At 48.0% G+C, this 20,467-nt stretch overlaps 8 protein-coding genes across 8 annotated transcripts; 2 read left to right on the top strand and 6 right to left on the bottom strand.

The window, feature by feature from the left end:
- Positions 1 to 174: 174 nt before the first annotated feature.
- On the bottom strand, positions 175 to 1,873 carry I302_104860 (uncharacterized protein; the record flags this gene model as incomplete). Its single annotated transcript, XM_019195640.2, has 11 exons — positions 175 to 195; positions 279 to 364; positions 457 to 489; positions 586 to 925; positions 1,079 to 1,143; positions 1,241 to 1,293; positions 1,395 to 1,439; positions 1,533 to 1,551; positions 1,615 to 1,628; positions 1,707 to 1,763; positions 1,854 to 1,873. The coding sequence occupies 11 exons, from the start codon at positions 1,871 to 1,873 to the stop codon at positions 175 to 177; spliced, it is 753 nt and encodes a 250-aa protein (XP_019042463.2).
- Positions 1,874 to 2,229: 356 nt separating this feature from the next.
- I302_104861 (uncharacterized protein) lies at positions 2,230 to 9,285 on the bottom strand (the record flags this gene model as incomplete). Its single annotated transcript, XM_065869950.1, has 14 exons — positions 2,230 to 2,381; positions 2,451 to 3,967; positions 4,025 to 4,266; positions 4,327 to 4,390; positions 4,445 to 4,632; positions 4,712 to 5,181; positions 5,253 to 5,539; positions 5,593 to 6,071; positions 6,128 to 6,591; positions 6,646 to 7,192; positions 7,234 to 7,941; positions 8,004 to 8,099; positions 8,165 to 8,746; positions 8,812 to 9,285. The coding sequence occupies 14 exons, from the start codon at positions 9,283 to 9,285 to the stop codon at positions 2,230 to 2,232; spliced, it is 6,270 nt and encodes a 2,089-aa protein (XP_065726022.1).
- A 389-nt stretch (positions 9,286 to 9,674) lies between these two features.
- I302_104862 (uncharacterized protein) lies at positions 9,675 to 11,685 on the top strand (the record flags this gene model as incomplete). The annotated part of the gene is made up of 4 exons (XM_065869951.1): positions 9,675 to 9,812; positions 9,899 to 10,763; positions 10,842 to 10,956; positions 11,016 to 11,685. 4 exons carry the CDS (start codon positions 9,675 to 9,677, stop codon positions 11,683 to 11,685), a joined length of 1,788 nt encoding a protein of 595 aa, XP_065726023.1.
- Positions 11,686 to 11,874: 189 nt separating this feature from the next.
- I302_104863 (uncharacterized protein) lies at positions 11,875 to 12,908 on the bottom strand (the record flags this gene model as incomplete). The annotated part of the gene is made up of 5 exons (XM_019195637.2): positions 11,875 to 11,956; positions 12,023 to 12,076; positions 12,206 to 12,281; positions 12,498 to 12,659; positions 12,761 to 12,908. 5 exons carry the CDS (start codon positions 12,906 to 12,908, stop codon positions 11,875 to 11,877), a joined length of 522 nt encoding a protein of 173 aa, XP_019042460.2.
- Positions 12,909 to 13,262: 354 nt separating this feature from the next.
- I302_104864 (NAD(P)H:quinone oxidoreductase, type IV) lies at positions 13,263 to 14,205 on the bottom strand (the record flags this gene model as incomplete). The annotated part of the gene is made up of 5 exons (XM_019195636.1): positions 13,263 to 13,313; positions 13,384 to 13,626; positions 13,719 to 13,803; positions 13,881 to 14,009; positions 14,072 to 14,205. The coding sequence occupies 5 exons, from the start codon at positions 14,203 to 14,205 to the stop codon at positions 13,263 to 13,265; spliced, it is 642 nt and encodes a 213-aa protein (XP_019042459.1).
- Positions 14,206 to 14,734: 529 nt separating this feature from the next.
- Positions 14,735 to 16,491, top strand: I302_104865 (NAD(P)H:quinone oxidoreductase, type IV; the record flags this gene model as incomplete). The annotated part of the gene is made up of 10 exons (XM_065869952.1): positions 14,735 to 14,754; positions 15,015 to 15,134; positions 15,209 to 15,337; positions 15,411 to 15,540; positions 15,623 to 15,659; positions 15,725 to 15,730; positions 15,800 to 15,817; positions 15,883 to 16,019; positions 16,099 to 16,142; positions 16,212 to 16,491. The coding sequence occupies 10 exons, from the start codon at positions 14,735 to 14,737 to the stop codon at positions 16,489 to 16,491; spliced, it is 921 nt and encodes a 306-aa protein (XP_065726024.1).
- A 203-nt stretch (positions 16,492 to 16,694) lies between these two features.
- On the bottom strand, positions 16,695 to 18,141 carry I302_104866 (uncharacterized protein; the record flags this gene model as incomplete). Its single annotated transcript, XM_019195634.1, has 7 exons — positions 16,695 to 16,721; positions 16,807 to 16,860; positions 16,950 to 17,020; positions 17,091 to 17,528; positions 17,612 to 17,708; positions 17,805 to 17,885; positions 18,025 to 18,141. 7 exons carry the CDS (start codon positions 18,139 to 18,141, stop codon positions 16,695 to 16,697), a joined length of 885 nt encoding a protein of 294 aa, XP_019042457.1.
- A 758-nt stretch (positions 18,142 to 18,899) lies between these two features.
- On the bottom strand, positions 18,900 to 20,327 carry I302_104867 (uncharacterized protein; the record flags this gene model as incomplete). Its single annotated transcript, XM_019195633.1, has 6 exons — positions 18,900 to 19,008; positions 19,085 to 19,265; positions 19,356 to 19,577; positions 19,684 to 19,854; positions 19,965 to 20,069; positions 20,192 to 20,327. The coding sequence occupies 6 exons, from the start codon at positions 20,325 to 20,327 to the stop codon at positions 18,900 to 18,902; spliced, it is 924 nt and encodes a 307-aa protein (XP_019042456.1).
- Positions 20,328 to 20,467: the final 140 nt, after the last annotated feature.

Below are 20,467 nucleotides of genomic sequence, written 5' to 3' on the forward strand. Positions count from 1 at the left end.
GAGGTAACGATGTATAGACGAGTCGGCTACGGATCAGATGAAACAAGAAAGGACTGTTTACGTTTATAGACAATTTGTTTTTGTTTCAAAGATTTGAATTACACCGGAAATAGAGTATATGCATATTTGGATATTGAATGTCTGGTTAGAGGTAATTGATCCGAGTGAGGTCTGCTACCAAAGGTTGCCAGAGTTCTGCGATCATATGACATTCAGCGACCTCTCCTAAGAAGCTGGCTGTTGGAGTAAGACAATACAAATCGAGACTGATGACTTACCCCTTGTGGAGCCTGCTTCTTTCCTCCTTGAGGTGCTCGTGAGGAGGCTCGGTCGGCTTCTGTCTCTTCATCGTAGCCGCCGAAGACTGAGACAAACGCGTAAAATTAGTATTCCTCGTCTTTGTGCATATTCACATCTTCACTGAAAGGGTGTAGCGATCAGAAACAGTCAACTCACGAGCTGCACCCATCGAAGAAGCACCACCTGGACCTGATAGATACCAAAGTTAAGTCCAAGTCAGCCAAGCGACCTGGTGTTGTGTGTAGATCCCCAATGTAATCAACCCGGAACTTTGACCCTACTCACCCTCCCTAACCTTCCTGGTAGGTCTGAACCCATGAGCAGGGTTCGACACCCTCTCCCTCTCGGCCTGGGCCCTGTCATCCTCAATGTGCGCACCCCCATCTCTAACAGGTTCAGCATGCACCCTCATCCTCTCCAATCGTTCCACTTCTACGTCGACCCCATCCCCGCCATCTCGGGGAGGAGCGAGGGAGAGCGCATCTTCCTCTTCGTACTCTTCGCCGAAGAGCTGGATGGACTGTTTGCCTCCGGGCGGATCTCGCACTTTACGAGAGGGGCGAGGGACCGTGGTTCGGTTGGAGGGGAGGGAGGAGGCTTCAGTAGTTGGGTCGCCTATTTCTGCCTGCGGTTGGTCAAAGTGATATCAGCTACATGGACCCATCGGCGATGAAAAATCGTTCTGATGATGAAATCGACAGTAACATCATCGAGGAACGTGTCGTGATGGATGATTTGTGATATGTGTGATATATGTGAGGAAATGGTCCTGACCCACCTCGACAAGATCCGCTACAGCAGCATCCGTAGCTGCCTGACTGAACCTACCGAAGGTAGCGTATTCTGCACCCAAATGAAGCCGTCAGCTTTTGGGTTTCACTACGAACCAATCCGACAGCGGACTTTGTGGGCTGGCGATTGAAGTGAAATCATCACTGACTGGGTAATTTGGAAATTTCACTGAAGTTCTGATTGACAGTTACGCCTGCTGATCTGTTTATATACCTCAGCATCAGCTTGTTCCAATCGTACAGTGTCGTCGATGAGCCGGAAGCTGAGCGGTGTTTTAAAACAGAAGGAGAACAAAGACGTACTTTAGGAATTCCAGTAATGATCGTTTGGAGAATACGATCTTGTCGCTATTTCCAGGTATCAATCAGCTCAGTTCCCCCTTGTCCCCATTTCATGTACAATCCATGCAGCGGAGTAGTATGGAAACAGCTGACACTCACTTGTCCCAGTTCATCATTCCTTTTCCCCATCGAAAGAATCAGATGATACGGTCCTTCTCCAATTATGACAGGTTGAGCTTACCGATTGTTCCACCCCTAAAACATACAGCGTTTGAGCATAAGCTCATATTCCACTACGTCTACGTTATCATTCCGGAAGAAGAGCAAGCTTACCAAGTCTTAGGAGCATCCATCTCGAACGGATGGATAGGAGTAAAAGTGGATGCTTGGCTGTATTGTTGGTCGATCGTTGAACGTAGTCCCGGCTTATCAGCTACTTTACCTTCTCCTGCATCATGCAGGTGTGATTCTTATACATACTCTTTTCTCTCGCCTGACATCTTGACTGAGTGTATATGTGACTAGATGAATACGTTTGTAAATGGTAAACGTTTGATGACAAGTAAGAAAATCAAAAGATATGTGGTTCATGTTTTGTATGTGGTTATGTGGTTCCGTCGCGTCTATTTGCAAGTCGGTTGCTACGGTGCGTGATGATCCGTGCGTCATCTGGAGAAATCAACTTTACGTTATATGTTATTGTGACACTTGCGTTCCCTGCCTCATACTACCAAAACGATCATCACTTCATGCTTATAGACTTGGTCCAGGCAAACTCCAAAATGCAATACATATTCATGCAAGAAGCCAATATCATATCTCCAACATCATGCTATATCACCCCGAAAGAACGAGATCACTTATCCCTCGCTCCTCCCATAGCACTCTCAAACAACCTCCCACCCGGTCCACCTTCTCTCCGTCCACTACCACCCCTAGCCCGCTCACGGTCAATCTTCACTCTCTTTGATGCGCCGGGAGACTCTTCTCTAGTCGGAGCTGATGATTCTATCCGAAAGAACATGATCAGCAAATGACACCAGGTCCAGTTGGGATCAGAGCGAAACACGAACTCACCTTCCAAAGCCCTCTTTCGGGGATCACTCTCCCTCTCTCTTTCTCTCGGATGAGATTGCTCAGAAGACCTAGTCCTACTGGGAGATACCCTCCTCTCCCTTTCCCTATCAGAAGGCGCAGCGCCCATCCTCTGCGCTAGACTTGGGGCCCTCCCACTCCCACTAGGCGGAGCAGGCGAGTTGGTACCCGCTCCAGGACGTGGCGGGAGAGCATGAGCCAATCTATTTGCGTTAGCAGGTGTTGTCGAAGAAGGGGGAAGAGAAGATCGAGTCTGTCTAGGTGCCTCTACGATCCTATCATTCGATGTACCGCTCGATTCAGGCTTGGAGGGGAGTGGTGGGAGTAATTCTCTTGGTGCAGTGTTGGTATCTCTCTTAGGTGTTCGATCACCACTGCCATTTCCATTGACCGGAGCTGGAGCCGAAGGAGGCGCAGGACTTCGCCTATTACTTGATGGTGCCCTTACTTCCCTCTCTCTATCATTCCGAGGGGGTCCTCCACGTCTACCACTCTCCCTCTCACGATCATCTCGTTCCTTGTGATCCCTTTCCCTCCTCTCCTTGTCTCTTTCGCGATCATCATGTCTTCTATCCCTGTCCCTCTCTCGATCCCTCTCTCGATCACGTCGGGGAGGTTCGTCAATCCTCCTAGGTTCCTCATCCCTCTTCCTCTTTTCACCTCTGTCATCCCTCTCCCTCTCCCTCTCTTTCTCTCTGGTACTTCGTTCCTTCGTATCTCTACTACTTCCTTTCTTATCATCCTCTCGGCGAGAGTGAGTGGCATCTCTGGATCCACGTCGAGATTCTCGTCGATCGTCCGTAGACGAGGCAGCAAGTCTATCATGTCTTGCTTGGAGTAGATCTTCCTGTTTCCTCCTATCTTTGTCTTCTTCAGTAGGTGCAGCGGTAGTTGAAGATTCACGAGGCTTATCTCGTTCCCTATCATCCCTCCTCCTTCTATCTCTGTCCCTGTCCCTATCTCGATCGCGATCCCTATCATCTCTGTCTCTCCTACTTGATCGTCGAGATCCTACACTAGCTTTCGACTCGACACTTCCACTCCTATGTGTTCGAGTCGCAGGAGCTGGAGAAGCTCGTCTGGAGGATGATGGAGTCGGTGATTTGGCTCTAGGTGGCTCAACAGGTGTGGCAGGGGCGGAGGCTACGGTAGGTGCAGGGGAAGGAGCGGGCGAAGCTGAAGAAGGTGGAGGAGCAGGTCGCTTGATACCGAATTTCTTGGCTCGAGCAGCAGCACGAGCTTCGTCGACGGACAAGTCCGAAGGGGGACCCATTGATGCGGCTGCAGGTCCGCTGGGAGTGCGAGCTGCCGGACCGGTTGGGGTAGGAGGGTTCCGTCCGTCAGACACTGATCGAGTAGTCGAGGGGCCAGTTGGAGCTGCGGAAGCCCGGGTATGTCGAGGTGCAGCAGGGGGAGATGTGGGTTTTGCAGGAGATGCTGCGCGGGAAGCGACTGGCGTCGATGCTTTCGGACTTGAAGCAGAAGGTTCAGGTGTGCCCCTATATCATGTGATCAGCTCGGTTTCAAGATGGCGACACACATGGACAAAGACCTACTTGATTTCTTCCTTCACAGCAGGAGGGATGGCACTAGCAGAAACTTTTCTACTCTCTTCCAACTTCTGACGTATCTTCTCACGATCAGCTACAGTAGGAGCGGTCGAGACAGGCGTATTACCGCCATTGGTCGCAGCTTGTGGCGTCGAATCTCCATTGGTGGGAGCAGGACTATCAGTACCTCGAGGTCCAGTAGGTACGCTCTTAGCTTGAGAGGCTTGTGCATTTCGCTGACCGCCAGGCTAATACATATTTGAGGTCAGCTTCCATGCACACAACTTAGATATGGATGAAGGACATACATGGAACTTGGCAGGTGTAACATATGGTCTGACCTCTTGTCGTTTCTTCAAACCCGTCAAGAACCTGCCGATACACGTCAGCTGAGGGAAGCCACCGGTCAGAAGCGAAGTCACTCACGAAAGACACATCATCTTGAGATCATTAGGGATCTCCCCATTCTCGCCGCTTTGCAACTTCCTAACAGCCTGTTCCACCGATTTACCATTACTGTCCATAGCAGGGAAGAACTTGATGATCTGCAAAGCAACGATAATAGCATTTTTGTTGTGCATGAACTCCGCTTCGGACCAACATGATACCAGTGCCTTTTGGGACGATGACCAATCAGCTCAAACCCGACTATGGCCTTCTATCACTCAACAACTCAAAAAAAGGTCCGCTCACCCTTGTAAGAACACCATGACATTTCGCATGGAAATTCTTAAACTCAGTCCACCTCATTGGTCTGAGCGATTCCGTTGGTTTATTTCTATAAAACATCCCAGGTAAAGGTTTCGGTTCGTCTTCACCGTCCTTTTTGGGCGTTTCAGGTAATCCCAGGGCTTCCACTCTATACTTTTTCTCATCCCTATGCCAAGCATCTAAATCCGTCAGGATAGCAGCCAGACATCGCCCAAGATTTCGCGCTTCACTATCTGTACATGAGAATATGCACGCAGCGAGATTATCGCTGAAGAAGTTGTTGTACGCGAACAAGGTTGAGAACCCAGTCGTACCGAGATCGTGAGCTGTTCTGATGAATTTGGCGACGAAGACTGCGTCGCAAGGTGATAAGATTGCTCGAGGGTAGAAACAATACTGATGGAGTTGAGCGGCCAATTTCATTTGATTGCCTTTCTTCCCTATGATATTGGCTATCGACCATGAATGACACATCAGCTCATGACTTCGATTGCATTCATGCAAAATTCATATATCCACTCACAATCGCCAAACCATTTGTTACATTCAGCTTTCAACCTTCGCTTGATCACCGCATTCACTTCTTTCCCATGAGCTTCTTTCTCCTTTTCTAGCAGAGCCACTCTGTTCTTCAACCTCGTCAATTCGGCTTGCTGCTCGGCTACAGCTACTTTGTCTTTCACCATGATCCGCCAACCAGATACGATAGATATGTTCCTGTTGATTGACTTGATGGCTTCATCATAGGATTCAGCAGAGAAGGCGATATCTTGCATGGTAAGGTGCCAGAAGATCACGAAGAATGGAGCACTACGGGTTCTTGATATCAGCTTATTACAACTTTCGAGTATCACACAGCTTACCTGAGTACCTCGTTCACATCATTAGGTAAGAGCACTTTAGCCTGCTTCATGGTGGTAGTTAAGGCAAGAGGCCACCAAGGTCTACCTCTCGTCCCACTTTTAGGTAAAGGTACGGCATCTCCATTCAGATGTTCGGTCTTTACTTCGTCCATGGTTATATCTTCCCCATCAGCTTGCGGTGTAGCCCTCTTAGGTGAAGCGGGAAGAGCGTTCGCGTCCTTGGCAGGAGAATTCAGCTTTTCACCTGCGATTCCAGCTTTCCTTTCCGCCTCCAAACGCTTCTTGACATCTGCATCTCGTTCCGCCTTTGCTGTTTCCAATTCCGCGTTGAGTCGAGGACGCAGTATCTGGAAGGCCATACCGTACTCTAAACCGAAATCATTTACTAGTTCTTGTAGATTGGGTGTGCCAGATAATTGCTCTTCGGAAGATAGCTGTTCCACTAAGAAGTCTCCAAATTGCATGAAAGCGGTGTGACACTGGTTCATACATATCATCAGCTACCACTCATCACAATTTCAAGCTGAAGACTTACGGTGTCTTGAACCAGGTTCATAGCCTTGATAGGCGTATTAGCCAGTTTATCCACCACCGCCTGCCTCGTCTGAGCCAAGGCAATCCATATGGGAATGGCCAACCCAGTAGCCCTCAGAGCATTGACCAATCTAGGTAAAGATTTTTTGATATTCTTCAACTTATCCACAGGGGCCTCTTTGGGTTTGTCGGTACCGGGTTCAGGTGGAGGAGCAATTTGTATCCTAGTGGCGTTGAAGGCTTCTCGTACCATCTCCTTCCCACCTCCATAAGCTTGAAGTTGGGTGTCCGACACACCATCGTTGGGTACAGGTTCGATCCCCGACATCGTGCTCATCAATTTCTCGAGGATGATCAAGTCACCTGATTGACCACGCATAAGTCGGTTGATGATGTATTGTAATACCGGTCCAAGGTCCATGTTGGTATATCGACGATTGAAGTCACCGACAAACTTGGATAGTCCTGCCATATGAAGGTGAGCTGCTGATTTCCCATCGGTAAATTGAAGCAACTTACGTTCCAGCCATAATGCAACGCCTGTTCCAGTCTCATTCAACCGCTGAGCTCTATCATCGGAAAGAGTATCCAGCATAACGAAAGTAGCAACATCAAACGAAAGCTGAGTCATGTATCGACCAGCATCGACAATAGCTTGACCGATATTAGGGTACGCCTTGACTTGGGTGACAGCCGTCGTCCAAAGGAAAAGAGGGTTACCATGGCTGAGCTTGGCGAGTGATCGAGCTGAATGTCTTTCCGCTTGAGTAGCCGCTGAAGCTGATCCACTGGTCGAGGACGAGGTGACCCGTCGTAGAGCCTTTTGGACCTCCTTTGTACATTCACTTGCCGCATGAGCAGCAACGGGACAGGGGGCTCTTCCCTTGAAGCTACATGTACTATCTCGCCATTCCCCGTATAGACTATACCGAACGGTATAAGGGAAGAAGCTGAGGAGTGACCATAGCTCGACATCGAAAGCGGCAGTAGCATCCGAGCAAGACAATGAGGGTAAAAGGGATATGCGTATTATGTCAAGCCATGGTTTCATTTCCTGCGATGTGGGCTGAAAGCAATTAGCGTAAAATGTTGGTGGTTATGACTCACCTCCAACGCAACAGATCCATGTTTTGAGGTCTCTACTCCTAGACCAGCTTCCTTCTCTTTCTTCAATAAAGCGAAATAAGCTACACCGATTCTACATATCTTGACCATGATCGATGCGTTTCTTCCACCAAGACCTCTAATGAGCGATAACCATCGAAGCCCTTTCGTGTGTATGTCATCGATCGAGGTCCATACTTCCATGTGTTCCTGCCAATCGGGATAAAAGAACTCGAACCGCTTCGCAGTAGTTTCCGATGGGGGTGGTGAGTGGAGTGTCGGTACAAGTTCTTTCGCACTAGGTGCTGCATTCGGTGCAGGAGCAGTCATATCGAGGTCTTCCCCGTCATTGTCAGTCGTAGGTGAGGTGTAAGATCGGTAGAGATTCTCGAGAGCAAGAGAGATGGTCCGTAGGATCAGGTCAGCGATGGCGGTATGACTCTGAGCTATCCAAGGGAATCGTGCAAGGAAATATAAGGCTGAAGGTAGATCCCCAATGGCGAGAAGAGCTTGAGCAAGGTGTATACGCTGTTCTGGAGGGGGTTTCGGGGGTGGTCCACCTGCTTCAGCTTCTTTGGATGTTGATGCTGCTGGGGCATCGTCGTCCAGCAGGACTGAGTTCGATAAAGCATTGGAAGGGCCAGAACGTGAGCTAACGGAAGAGTACCATTTCCTCCTAATCTCCTCCATCTGAGAGTCATCCGGCGAAAGCTGGTCGTGAGAAGGAGATGTGAGCCGTGTTGTCATGTACGTGTAAGGTGTAAATGACGCACGAAAGGTAGCAGGTCGGCTAAGCTGACGAAGCTATGTTTGATCAATAGAGCAGCCATATAGGTAAGACCTATGGGCGTGTCTCCTCCTTCGGGTTTCTGAATGAAAATATAACAATCAGTTCGAAAGCTCAGAGATGGAGTCGATGCTACTGGTCACTCACTTGATAAAAGCCAAATTTGAACCCTAAGACCTGAGCCAGCACCCTATCACCTCCCGCCTGCAAAGCCTCTCCGATACTTTCCACTTCGTACTCGGGCCATGAATCCACAGCTTTACCTTTCCCCTTCCCGTCTATCCCAGCAGTGGCTGTACCCCACGGAGACCGCTTCAAGAGCTCCAAGAAGAATCTCCAATGTACAGCGACATGACAACTAGCGATCTCAAGGATGATATCCAAAACTCTAGGTGGTGAGAGATTGAAATAACCGATCAGTCCCATAATCTTTGACCACACCCTCTTCGCCCGTGCCTTCCTATCTACTTCACTCTCTGATATCGTCTCTTCCACAGAGTACGGTAGAGCATCAGGACCTGTGAGTAAGACTATGAGACCGGAGAACCCCTCGGAGCATTCTCTCATCAGGTTGTATTTCCTCTGCTTGAAGAATAAAGTTGTATTCTTCTTCACTAAGGCACTTTGGAGTGCTCTAGGTTGACGAGGGAAGGGATGTAAGCCGAGATCTACCAGTCTGTCGGTGTTGAGTAGAAGATTGGCAATGTGTGCTGGCAGCTTGTTACCCTCCTAGAGACAAAATAGGAAGATGGTGTGAGTTCCGTTCCGTCCGTTGTAAGAGCTGTTGAACCCACAAGAAGTAGTTTCAGGACCGGTAGACCAGAAGCGATCTTAGGTGTCTCCTCTGGTTCACCCATCTCTGTATCTTCATTAGGTTTTTTTTCTTCCTCCGTGTCTTCCCTCTCCTGCTCCTTCATCTCCACAACATCCACCAAGGCCTCACCGAAAACCTCCACATGTTGCTCATCTTGCCCTTGTATCGTCCTTGCGATAAATTCCGCCAATACATTCGGTTCAAGCGCTGACGAGAACAGGTTCGCGAAGGTGTTGGATAGCGGTATCGAATCGAGAGTCGTTGAGGATGACGAGGCTTGTTCCAGCTGGGATGTGATCAGCTCTTTCAGGCTATCTTCGCCTCCAGAAGACCAAGATTGAAGAGCATCGGAGATTTGGGTCCCGACGTCATTCGGTAACAAATCCTGTGAGCTGGACGTCGAAGGGTCAGCCACGGAAGTGGTAGACTTTCTTGATCCACGCCGAGGAGGCATTTTGGACGTATGTCAGTCGATGGTATAAGTTACTTTTGTTACAACATGAAAGAAGATGCGAGATGTGCATAGTATCGTTAATGACCACCACCAACCACCAACAACCCAGACGAGCCTTAGGTTAGGGTTCCATCATCAAAAAGTGGAGATCGCCGCTCCAGCCGGTGCCACTCGTCTCATACTTGCTATATCACCGTCATATCACCGGTATCTTCACTTTGTATATTAGCCTCTTCTTCCACATCATCGATTGATCTGCGTCATCACTTTTTATCATTCATTCTCAACAACAACAACATTACTTTGGTAGCTACTAATCCATACAAATCAAGAAGATCACATAATCAACATTGCCCTTACAGCACCACAGCACACCGACACCCAGTGAGATGGGAAAGAACACAGATCCAACGATGGGAGGATTAGACGCGTTGGTAGCAGCAGCTTCGTCCGTAGCTGGTCAAGGCAAGAAGAGGGCAGGTAATAGGGGAGATGTACCGATGGATATGATAGATCCAGCTTTACAGGTGTGTGAACGCTCTTTCGTCCTCAACCTTATCTTATATCGTGTGGATATCCTAGTGATAGTCGCTGATGCCGGACTCTTCGCTAGGACAAGACATCAGACGTAGCAGACGCAATGTCCGTCTTCCTGTCCAACCCTGCGGTCGTCCAACTAATCGCAGAGTACAACGCGAAGAAACAACATCGTCAAGTCAGCCTATACACCCAACTACTCTCTGGCTCAAACATCCCCGATACACCCGCCCAGCAAACTAGATCAGGAAGAATATCAAGACCACCTGTTCATCCTCCACCTATAAATCCATTCCAGCACCTGATCAACCAAAACCAAAATCAACCTCAACCCCACCAGCAGCCTGCTGTGGTGCAGAACGACCAGCAGAACCAGCTTCAAGCTATTAAAGATGCGCTGGAAAACGTCTCGTCAATCAATGATACTCATACGGCTAATCCAGGCGCAGAAGCAGCTTCGTACGATGCTCTCTTCCAGGCTGTCAGCAATAACAACGATTCATCAAGTAATGCATCAAGGTTCTGGAGGAATGATGGGTTATTAGGTGGATTACCCAACTGGACTGGACTCGAAGCGAACACACTAGCTCAAGCGGCTGCCGCATCTGTCACTACCGACCCGTCATCATCATTCTCGCAGAGGTCGCTGGGCCACGGACTACCCAATGGCAAACCGACAAGTACGAGTAGCGGTAGGAAGAGAAGTGCATCGGTCTTGGACGATAATGGGACAAATACAGGAGATGAGAGCTTCGAATCTAATGGACATGGGACATCGAAGAGGTATAAGGGTGATGATCTATCGAAACTAGGGGAAGGAGAAGGCGAAAATGGCGAAGGGTTACCTCAATGGCCATTACCTCCGACTGGTAAAGGCGGGAGAAAGAATATGCCGAGGGAAGAGCTGTTAGCTAGGCGAAGAGCTAGGAATAGGGTGGCTGGTGAGTCTGATATATCATCGCGAAATCAAGTACAAAGCAGAGAATTCGCAAGCTGATGATCTTGATTGGGATGGCTAGCTCAAGAATCCAGAAAGAAGAAGAAAGAGTTCTTCGGAAATATAGCGGACAAGCTGAAAGATCGAGACGAGGCTTTCGAGCAACTACGTGCTCATTGCAAGAAGCTTGAGCAGGAGTGAGTGAGACTTTACCCAATACCTATCATTGTGAGCTAATGACATGCATTGTCTATAGAGTGGAAGCATTGAGAAAAGTTGTTCTTGGTGCAGGCCTGGAATTACCGAAAGATATCCCTACACCTACACCTCTGCCCACCATAGCTGGACCATCTTCGTTCCCCATCGCAGAAGATACACCCATGACCATCGATTCTGTCTCGCCAAGTGATGGAATAGACTTACCATTCCACGATCTCTTCACCATCGACGATAACGACGCGGACGATCTGGATTTCATACCTCCCTCCTCGCCCAAACGAGATGGAGAGGACGGGTCAGATTCCGAAGGGGAATTTTCAGATGACGACGAAGATATCAACTCCCCATTCGTCGCTTCCACTACCACCAAAAAAGGGAATAGAAAAGGTAAGAGGAAATCATCGAAAGATCAGACCGCTCCCGACCTCGAAGGAGAGACACCAATAAGTACGATGGCAGAGGATGTGGAGGAAGATTTGTTTTTACCGATTGAGGATGTACCTATTCCACCGAGGGATGAGGAGGATCAAGAGAAGGTGATGAAGCAGGCTATGACTGAGTTGCATGTGGATACCCCCCAGCAGCTTATGGGAGTTATCAAGAAGATGGTTGAGACGGCTGGGTACGGGGGAGTGACGGAGGAACAGGTCGCGATGCTTAGTAAGCTTTTGGCACTTGGTCAAGCGCAGGGGATGAGTATCTGGTAGGTTTGTATGGTTGTATAGGTATAGGAAGATTCAGGGTATGTATGATCTATGTATAGTACTTGTGATGGTGGTTGTGTCACCGTTACCACCGATGCAACCTGTGTCAACCATGCGTGTGGAATCGATATGATGCTATCCGATTCATGGAATAAGTAACGCTACATGTGTGACATATGTACAAATCGAGTACTAAGGCTTGTACTCGTACTTCTTCAGATCTTCAATACTGACTTTCTTGAGAGCATTCAAAGCCGTCGAAGATAGGTCGACCCTACCGACCTCACATATATCCGAATCAGCAACTATGTACGTGTGTGAGGAGATAAAAGTAACTCACCGAGGTACGACCCTCTCGCCCACTTTCTCAGACGCCATCATTGCTTCTTTCCATCTGTAAACACGCCAGAGATCAGCTGCAGCTAGGGGTTTCGCAACAGAAGTGGGAAGTCGTATTCGCAATGATGATGCGTGGTACTCGCGAAGGGAAAGACGAGGAGAAGGCATATAGAGGATTGCTTACCGATTCACACATAAACACCATCTACAACCGTCTTTCAAACCTGGAAACCCAGGTCGCTGAGTTATGAGGTCGTTTCCTAGGAACATGGTTTGTTAGTACCTTTTCTGTCTATACATCTATTTCTGCCTATACATCTATATTCACCATCACCATCACTATCGACCTGCGCTCCTCGCAATTCCATTTTCTGCAGTCAGTCGGATTATGCCCACCTTTCCATGGGTGTATATTCATATGTCTGCTCCTCTTCAGATATCTAGATACACAAGTCGACAGGTCGCTATGCACTCACCCTGATCTCTACTATAATCCAAAAACTCCTTCGTAACTACCCCTCCGATAAAATGATTCCCCGGATCCTGCTCATTGCCCCAACAATACCCATCCCTCTGAAATCCGGTGGGATGCGTCGAATCGCCTTCTTTCGTATGCGGTTGGAGGGGTGCATGGAGCACTAGAAGAGAAGCCATGTATGGTTAGCGTACTGGATGCATACTCGTACAAGCACCAGTCTCACAAGTGACTACATTCATGAGGTTGGGGACGTCGACGTACCGTTCAACTTGGTTGGATCGAGTACCATCGTAGTTGCTGTTCTAATTCTCAAAGACGTAGACACAGAGTTAGGTAATACACCTGATATTCGCTGGGTGAGGATTGAAGATAGTGTCAATGGGATGGACAGTATTGATCTCAAGTTCATCGCTACTGAACTTATGTTTGGAGTAGTAAGTCACAGTGATGGTGATGCCTGATATCTAGATGAGATTCGATCACCGCTCAAGTACGCTTTATCGACGATCACATGTACGTCACATCGTGTCATACGATGATCTCCTCCACATCCTCAGTTTTCGCCTAACATTTTTTCCAGCTTTTTGCTTGGTACGCATGCATCTGGCAGGATGATAGTAGAGCAGAGTACATTGACTAGCCTCTGAGGTGTGCTGCTGGACTATGTATGCTGCTTTACAATATTCATATACATCTATCTATAATATCTACCCCATGATATGATATCTATGCTCTTATGCCAGTACGTCTTGACTTAACCACCTTAAGCGGCGTTCTTACCTTTAACGTAGGTAGCAACGAAGTTTGAGAAGTACTGTCCAGTAATCAAATATATCAGCATTGTATACCAGAGGGTACGGGTATAAGGGATGTTTGTCACTCACCTTGCCCTGGTGTTCAGCAACGGCCAAATCGCTCTCGGTAGGTTGCAAGTGCCCATCGGAAGCAGCAACAGTGGAAGCACCGTAAGGCGAACCACCCTGGACAGAGTCGACTCCACCAACAAGGGGGTTGGAGTATCCGATGGGCACATAGACCAAACCGTGGTGCGCGAAGAAGGGGAAGGTGGTGGTGATGGTGGTTTCGTGTCCTGAGTGTTGGCCTGCGGTTGAGGTGAACATTGATACCTACACACACAAACGATATACTGATATCAGCATATGAAACATAGTATCGACGAATTGAAGAGACAGTCAGAACAGAACAGAACAGAACTCACGAATTTACCGACCAGTCCACCGGTAGCCCAGAGTCCACCAGTTCTGTCGAACAAGGCTGAGACTTGAGCGGGTACTCGACCGTATCTGCATGCACTCATAATCAGCAGCAATCCTCACGGGGGTCTTATTATGGAAGCCAGCAGAAATGAAACGCTACTCACCGAGTAGGGGCACCAATGATGATACCATCAGCCTCCTTAAGGGCTTCGGGGGTAGCAAGGGGGTATTTGGGGTTCAAAGATCCACCGGCGTACATCTTCTCAAGCACTTCCTTAGGGAGGGTCTCCTCACTACGATGCAGTACAAAACATCAGTATCATGTCATGTACAGTGGAGTGGCGAGATTGCTCACATGAAGTAAGGCTTGACGATGGCACCGGTGGATTTAGCACCCTCAATGACCTTTTCAGCGAGGGCACCGATGTGTCCGTAAGTGGAGTAGAAGACGACAGCGATGATGGGTTGGGTTGACCTGTCAACCGTCATACATTCATTAGCGTGTTCCCCAAGTTCACCGCCAAGTTGAACATGAACACTCACATTTTGACTTGATTTCTGTATAGTGGGGTTGATCTCAAGTAAGAGGATGGTATCGATAAGTATGCAATATATGTTATTCTGAAGAGAGGAGAAGAACAGTTGCCGAGACTCTGAAGAGATCCAACTTATATACCCCCTCTACCACCCAAGCTTACCTAATGGGTCCCAGTGATTTTCCATCTCATCCCAATGCGTTTGTCTGGCTGTATGCGGCAAACCATCTCTCCGCCGGAAAGGATGATTTCCATTCTGATGGCTGAAAGGATCGACCCAAACCCGGCGGAAAGTCGCGTCTTCTGCGAAATAAAATCCCAATCCGGTAATTCCGGATCAAACACAAAGGGACTAACCATGCCTAAGAACAAAGCAAAAGGTACCGAACCAAATATTGGTCAGCATCATCACTGGTAGAGTAAATGTTCTCGATGATTTTGGAAGCACCGCCAGACGGATTGAGGTTGATAATCATATCCATATGCCAGTGATAGATTCGACGTAGATCTGACCGCAAACTCGATCGATATATCTTGATCAGTTCAACGACACTCGTCTACTCTTCTCTCTTGTGTATAACATCATCGTGTATATCTTCCAATCATTGAACTTCGAGTTAAGCAAAGCAATTCAATCATGTCAGTATCTCTCGCCTCATCATCACTACACCCTCTGACAGGCCGGGCCACAACTCACTCACCTCTTGCCTTGCCAAATGATCTTGGAATGTTGTAATGCTGACATATCTCCTTGTATTCCAGGTCAACCAAACCAGTCATCGCGGTAGCTTTCTACTCAACCTACGGCCACATCGACGCCCTCGCCGCAGAGGTTATAAAAGGGGTCGAATCGACCGGAGCGATCGTCAAGCCCTATGTGATGTATGTTCAACTTCCCCTCTCTTCTCTTGCCTATCCATATTGCAGGACTGGTCCGATGATGATGGTTTCATTAGCAAGGAAACACTCCCCCATGAAGTCCTTCAAAAGATGTACGCCAACACTTCCCTCCAGGCGAAATACCCTGCTATCACGCCTAATGATCTCAAGGAGGTGGATGGTTTGATTCTAGGTGCTCCTACGAGGTATGTCCTTGCCTTTCTTCCTTTCTCCTGTGACGGAAACCTTGCCCTTACACATCGGTTTGATGCGATCCAGATACGGTCGACTCCCTTCTCAAGTCGACAACTTCTTCGACCAGACAGGTCAATTGTGGGCTACCGGCGGGTTGGTAGGTAAATTCGTTACTATGTTCACTTCTGCTGCTGGTCAACATAGTGGTCACGAGGTGAGCGAAAGACCCCTTCAAAGGAGATGTTGACTTTCCGCGAGATATAGACTAACCGTCGGATCATCCTCCCTTTCCATAGTCCACCTACACCACCACTTTCCCATTCTTCGCTCATCGTAAGTCATCCTTTCGCTCATTGCTTCAATATGCTTCTTCATGCTGATAATCCCTTCTCCTATAGACGGTAGTAAGTCCAAGATCAACTCAGTATCATCAGCTTTGAAATCCACTAACCCGCAATTTCTATCATGATCAGTGGCGTACGTACCAATCGGTAAGTCACCGTCTCTTCCCTTTCATTCCACCTCTTCTAAAGCTGACATCGCACCACATCTCTAGCCTACTCCAACCCATTAGTCGGAGCCGTCGACGCCATGCAAGGTAGTTCACCATACGGCGCATCCACCGTGGCAGGTTCAGATGGAAGTTTGAAACCTACTGCGAACGATCTAGCTGTCGCCGAATACCAAGGTAAAGTGAGTAACTGGTTCAAATTCGCAGTCCAGTCCTGTGGGTATACAAGATAAATTGCTGATGTGATGCTGCGTGTGATAGTACTTTGCCAACTTTGTGGGAACCTTCGTCAAAGGAAAACAAGCGTAAGCGTATTCATTATCCATCCTGGTCGGAAGATAAATTCACTTACTTACGTGTTATATTATCCATAGCGCCCCTGCTGCTACCACCACCGACGCCGCCAAGTCCGTCCCAGAAACCTCCAACGGATACTCCGTCGATAAAGTAGCTGGCGAACCCACCGACAAAGCCACTTCGACCTCTGCCCCCGCCCAGGCAAACGCGGAGAAACCCACCCCAGCGGTGGATGGTACGCCGGCGCCCGCCAAGACAGCAGAGAACGGTTCACCAGCTAAAACATCGACGGCGGAGAAGAAACCCAAGAAGAAGGGGTTCTTCTCTTGCTGTGATGATTCGGGGATTGATAAGTAGATCATACATGGGGTTAGTGATGGAGTTAGTATGATCGTATAATAGATGATAGAATGCATGTTTAGTATATCGATTAGCGTTCGAGCTAAAATGTTTGCTGGGTGGTAACTCCCCTCAGGTGGGGTCCATCCGTTATACCGTCTAAGGTATGCATAATCCGGACGGTGAAATGTGAGGATGACGGTGAGTCGTAGAAAAGGAGGCTAAGCTGTCCCTTTGAAAGTGAGATTCTATAGGAGAAAAAAGATGTCAGTCTGATTCACCCATCGACTACGACTAGTCGCCTCTTAGATGATATATCGGGATCGTACGTACCTCTGGGTGTGGTGCGTACAGCCAATATCCTTTATGTTTCGGTGCGAGCATGAACTAATCCGACAAAATCCACATATCAGCTATAGATCTTGCTCACTCGACCTATCAGTGATAGGATGAGTGAAGAAAAGGAGATGACTTACAGGTACGAGTACCCGTCTGACCAAGAATGGTAGTTGGATCATCTGTTTACAAAGACTGATAGGTACGGAAGCTACCATATTCTCCTCGATATCAGCCATTTGCCCAAATCTTTCCCACAGAATGTGACCGTACAAACTCACCAAAAGCCGAACACAAAAACCAAGCCGGATCATACTCCTTCAAGTGCCCATCCAACCACTTCCTCACTTCCCTATCCCCCTCAGCCCCCACACTATCCATCAACTCCGGAGTGAGCGTTTCAATCTCACTCCCTAAATGCTGCACGAGCGGAACGATGAAACCCTCGATATGTCTTCTAAATTCCTCAACGTCGAATGGCCGTTCGAAGTCCAGGTGGACGAATGACTTTAGGTCGATCGAATTTACCAGATCCTTGGACGGAGGTGGTACGGGAGATTTGACCCGCTTTTTACCATTTACAGGTAGTTTCTCTTGGCATGCTCTGATGTATAGCCAGGTAGCATCCAGGGCTTGGTCGAATGTATGATGCTCTGCGACGTTTTGAGACCAGATTTCGTTCTTGGAGTGTTTGACGAATGTTGGGAAGACGAATTCCTCTGTGACCAGATGGTTGTCAGCACCGCTTTTGAAATACTTTGGGCACAGTCCGGTACAATGGTGAAAGAGGGGAGATACACACCTTCAGCGGAGTGATGGCTATAAACTTGGAAGAAACTGATTTCGGCGTATCCCAGGAAATTGGGGAGATCGTTCTGCTCGACAGCGTATGGAGCGTACTGAAGTCAAAGGAGGGGTGATCAGTCACCGTTTCTTCGTGACGATGTAGGGCCTATAACTGTAGGAGTGAAGTCATGCGTTGAGAATAGACTCACCAGGTATGCCCGCTCGATCATTTGAATCAAGAAGAGATGCACGTTGGACATCTCCCATTGCCAGTGTTCTTGCCATTTCACCTGTTCCAAGAAGAAAAACGGATAGTGTCAGCTCACAACCTAACGTGTTGACATGGGGTAGGTTCAATCATGTTCAGGAACTCCCTGAGTGATTGATCCATATCAAGGCAGTATGATGAGGATGGAAGGTTCCACTCACTGGTTTTTCTACTTCAGCTTTCCTCTTCATTCCTTCCATAATCTTTTGAAACTCTTGAGAGAGGAATGGGGATCCTTCAGGGTGAGCAGGTAAGGGGTGCGATTTGATGACTGCCATCATATCTTGCGAAAAGTATAAGCAGGAAGGTTTAGTATATAGTCAGTGTACCAGACCGTAGTTGTTGATAAAGGAAAGAGTGGGAGAGAGATTATGTGATGGGTTTAACATGACCTTCTTATATCTTGATGCATCAATGAACGGGTACGAGTGGGGGAGATCCAATCAGATCCAAAGGATTACTATGTTACTTGTTGATTCCAAAGGCAGTGTAATCATATTAGTCATATCAGCAGCGCCTTGATCGCTTGTCAAAAACATTGTTAGCTGCTTGTCAAAAACATTGTTAGCATGTAAGCATGTATGTCGTGGGTCACGCCAAGCACGATGTATCACACACATGTTAGCATCTTTGTATTTGTGTAACAAGGGAAAGTCAATCGGGCATCCGGGTAGGATGAGTCGTAATGCACCTACGCACCAATGTGGCAGATCTGGGGCATAGCAGCACGTACCTCAGGTCTGAATAACAGATTATCAAATGACATTGCGTTCTTCAGATCACCCGTTGGAAAGTCAGAGTGACCTGCCAACATGAGGTCAGTGTCGCACTTGTTTTGCTGACAGATTGACAAGAAGATTACTGACCTATAAAGAAAGATACGCGCATCCCAGACACGAAAGTCCATAGTAGAAGGGTGGGGATATCTTACAAACTCTGCATGTCACGTCCCACCTTACAAACGCAGCCTCAGTATCTTATGTACATGTGCCTATACTTTCAATCGTCGGAAGACAACGCGGAAGAGAGGAACTCCCTAGAAGTTCAAAAGCTCTTTAATCCCTTTATCGTTCTTTGCCCAAGTCCTGAAATCAGGTGCACCAGGAGCCAGAGCCTGAGAAGCTTTGACATCTCTGGTGATTCGTCTAGACGAGTGACGAAGGCGCTGTCAGCACATAGAAATTGACTCTGGAAACAGACAGAGTGTAGCTTGATACCCACTTTTCAACGAACAATCGCCAGTTCTTCCACATCTCTTCGCCCAACTGCTTCTTCATTCCATCGGAATTGAATGCCTCCGAAGTCAAGTGGAGAGAATCGACCTTCTTTCCGCTGATTTCAGAGAAGATCTGAGCAATCTCCGAGATGGTCTCCTCTCCTGAGACGGCGTAGAGGTCCTTGCCTGTGTGACATGAATGGTATCTGTTCGTTAGCGAGATTGCTCGCGACCAGAAGATACCGGGATGTGACCTGTAGGACAAATGGGACTTACCAATCCATTTATCCGGGTTATCAAACGCTTGTCTCACCCACAACCCAGTCTGAGCAACAGGTACACCGTAATACTTGGTATCGTCCAGTAAAGGTAGGACGAAGGTGTATGAGCCGTCTTCCTTCGGCCCTTGAATCAATTTGAACGATGTGATATTCTCAAAGTAGGCGGTGATAATCAGGTTGGTGAATGGGATGTGGTTGTCATAGGCCCATTTGGAAGCTACGAGGGCGATGTCGGGTTAGCCTCCTGAAACTTTGAGATTGAGGGGGAAGGACGATCAGAAACGTCAAGAGAGGATATGCCACTTTAAGGACAGCCAACTCACCATCAGCCTTGGATTGCCAGTGAGGACATCCAGTGTTATCGTCCAAGCTTGAGTAGACGATGTGTTTCACACCAGCCTCCTTGGCGGCTTTCATAGCTTCTGTAGCTTGTCGGAACTCTTCTTTGGTGGTTGCATCGATATCATAGTTCTGGGTAGCGTAGATGTTCCAGACTATGATGCATCTCGTCAGCTCAACATAATATTGAAAGCGGTTGAAGGCGACGTTCTAGGGGAATTATCGAGATGAACGGGGAAAGGAGGTGAATTGGTCCCTCACTCACAATCAGCATTGATGAATAATCCATATGCGCCTTTGAGAGTCTCCTTGTAGCTGTTGACATCTGCGATATCTGCAGAAGCTACTCGAACGCCTTTGGCTTTGAGGGCTAGAGGTCAAAAATCGAAGGATCAGCATCAACATCAGCATCCAACGATGCTCAGGTATACTCAACACGGGTAGAAGGGAAGGGAAAGACTGTCATAGGAAATCGATTGGAGAGATACTCACCTTTAGCACCAGCGCCATCTACGTTCCTAGTCAACCCAATAACCTTGTATCCACCTTCAAGTAAGGCATCAACTACTGATCCTCCCTGAGCACCTGTAGCGGTAAAGACGACGATGGTTTTATCTTGGTTGGACATGTTGAGTGGTGGTTTAGTGTTTTATCTAGAGATGTTGATGGATCGAAGTGCTTGTATTGAACGAAGTTGAAGAGGATCGTTGAATTGATGAAGAAAAGGAAGAATGAAGTGTCGAAGTGACATGGTTTATATATCTTTTA

This window comes from Kwoniella bestiolae, chromosome 3, assembly GCF_000512585.2.
Source record: "Kwoniella bestiolae CBS 10118 chromosome 3, complete sequence".
NCBI lineage: Eukaryota > Fungi > Basidiomycota > Tremellomycetes > Tremellales > Cryptococcaceae > Kwoniella > Kwoniella bestiolae.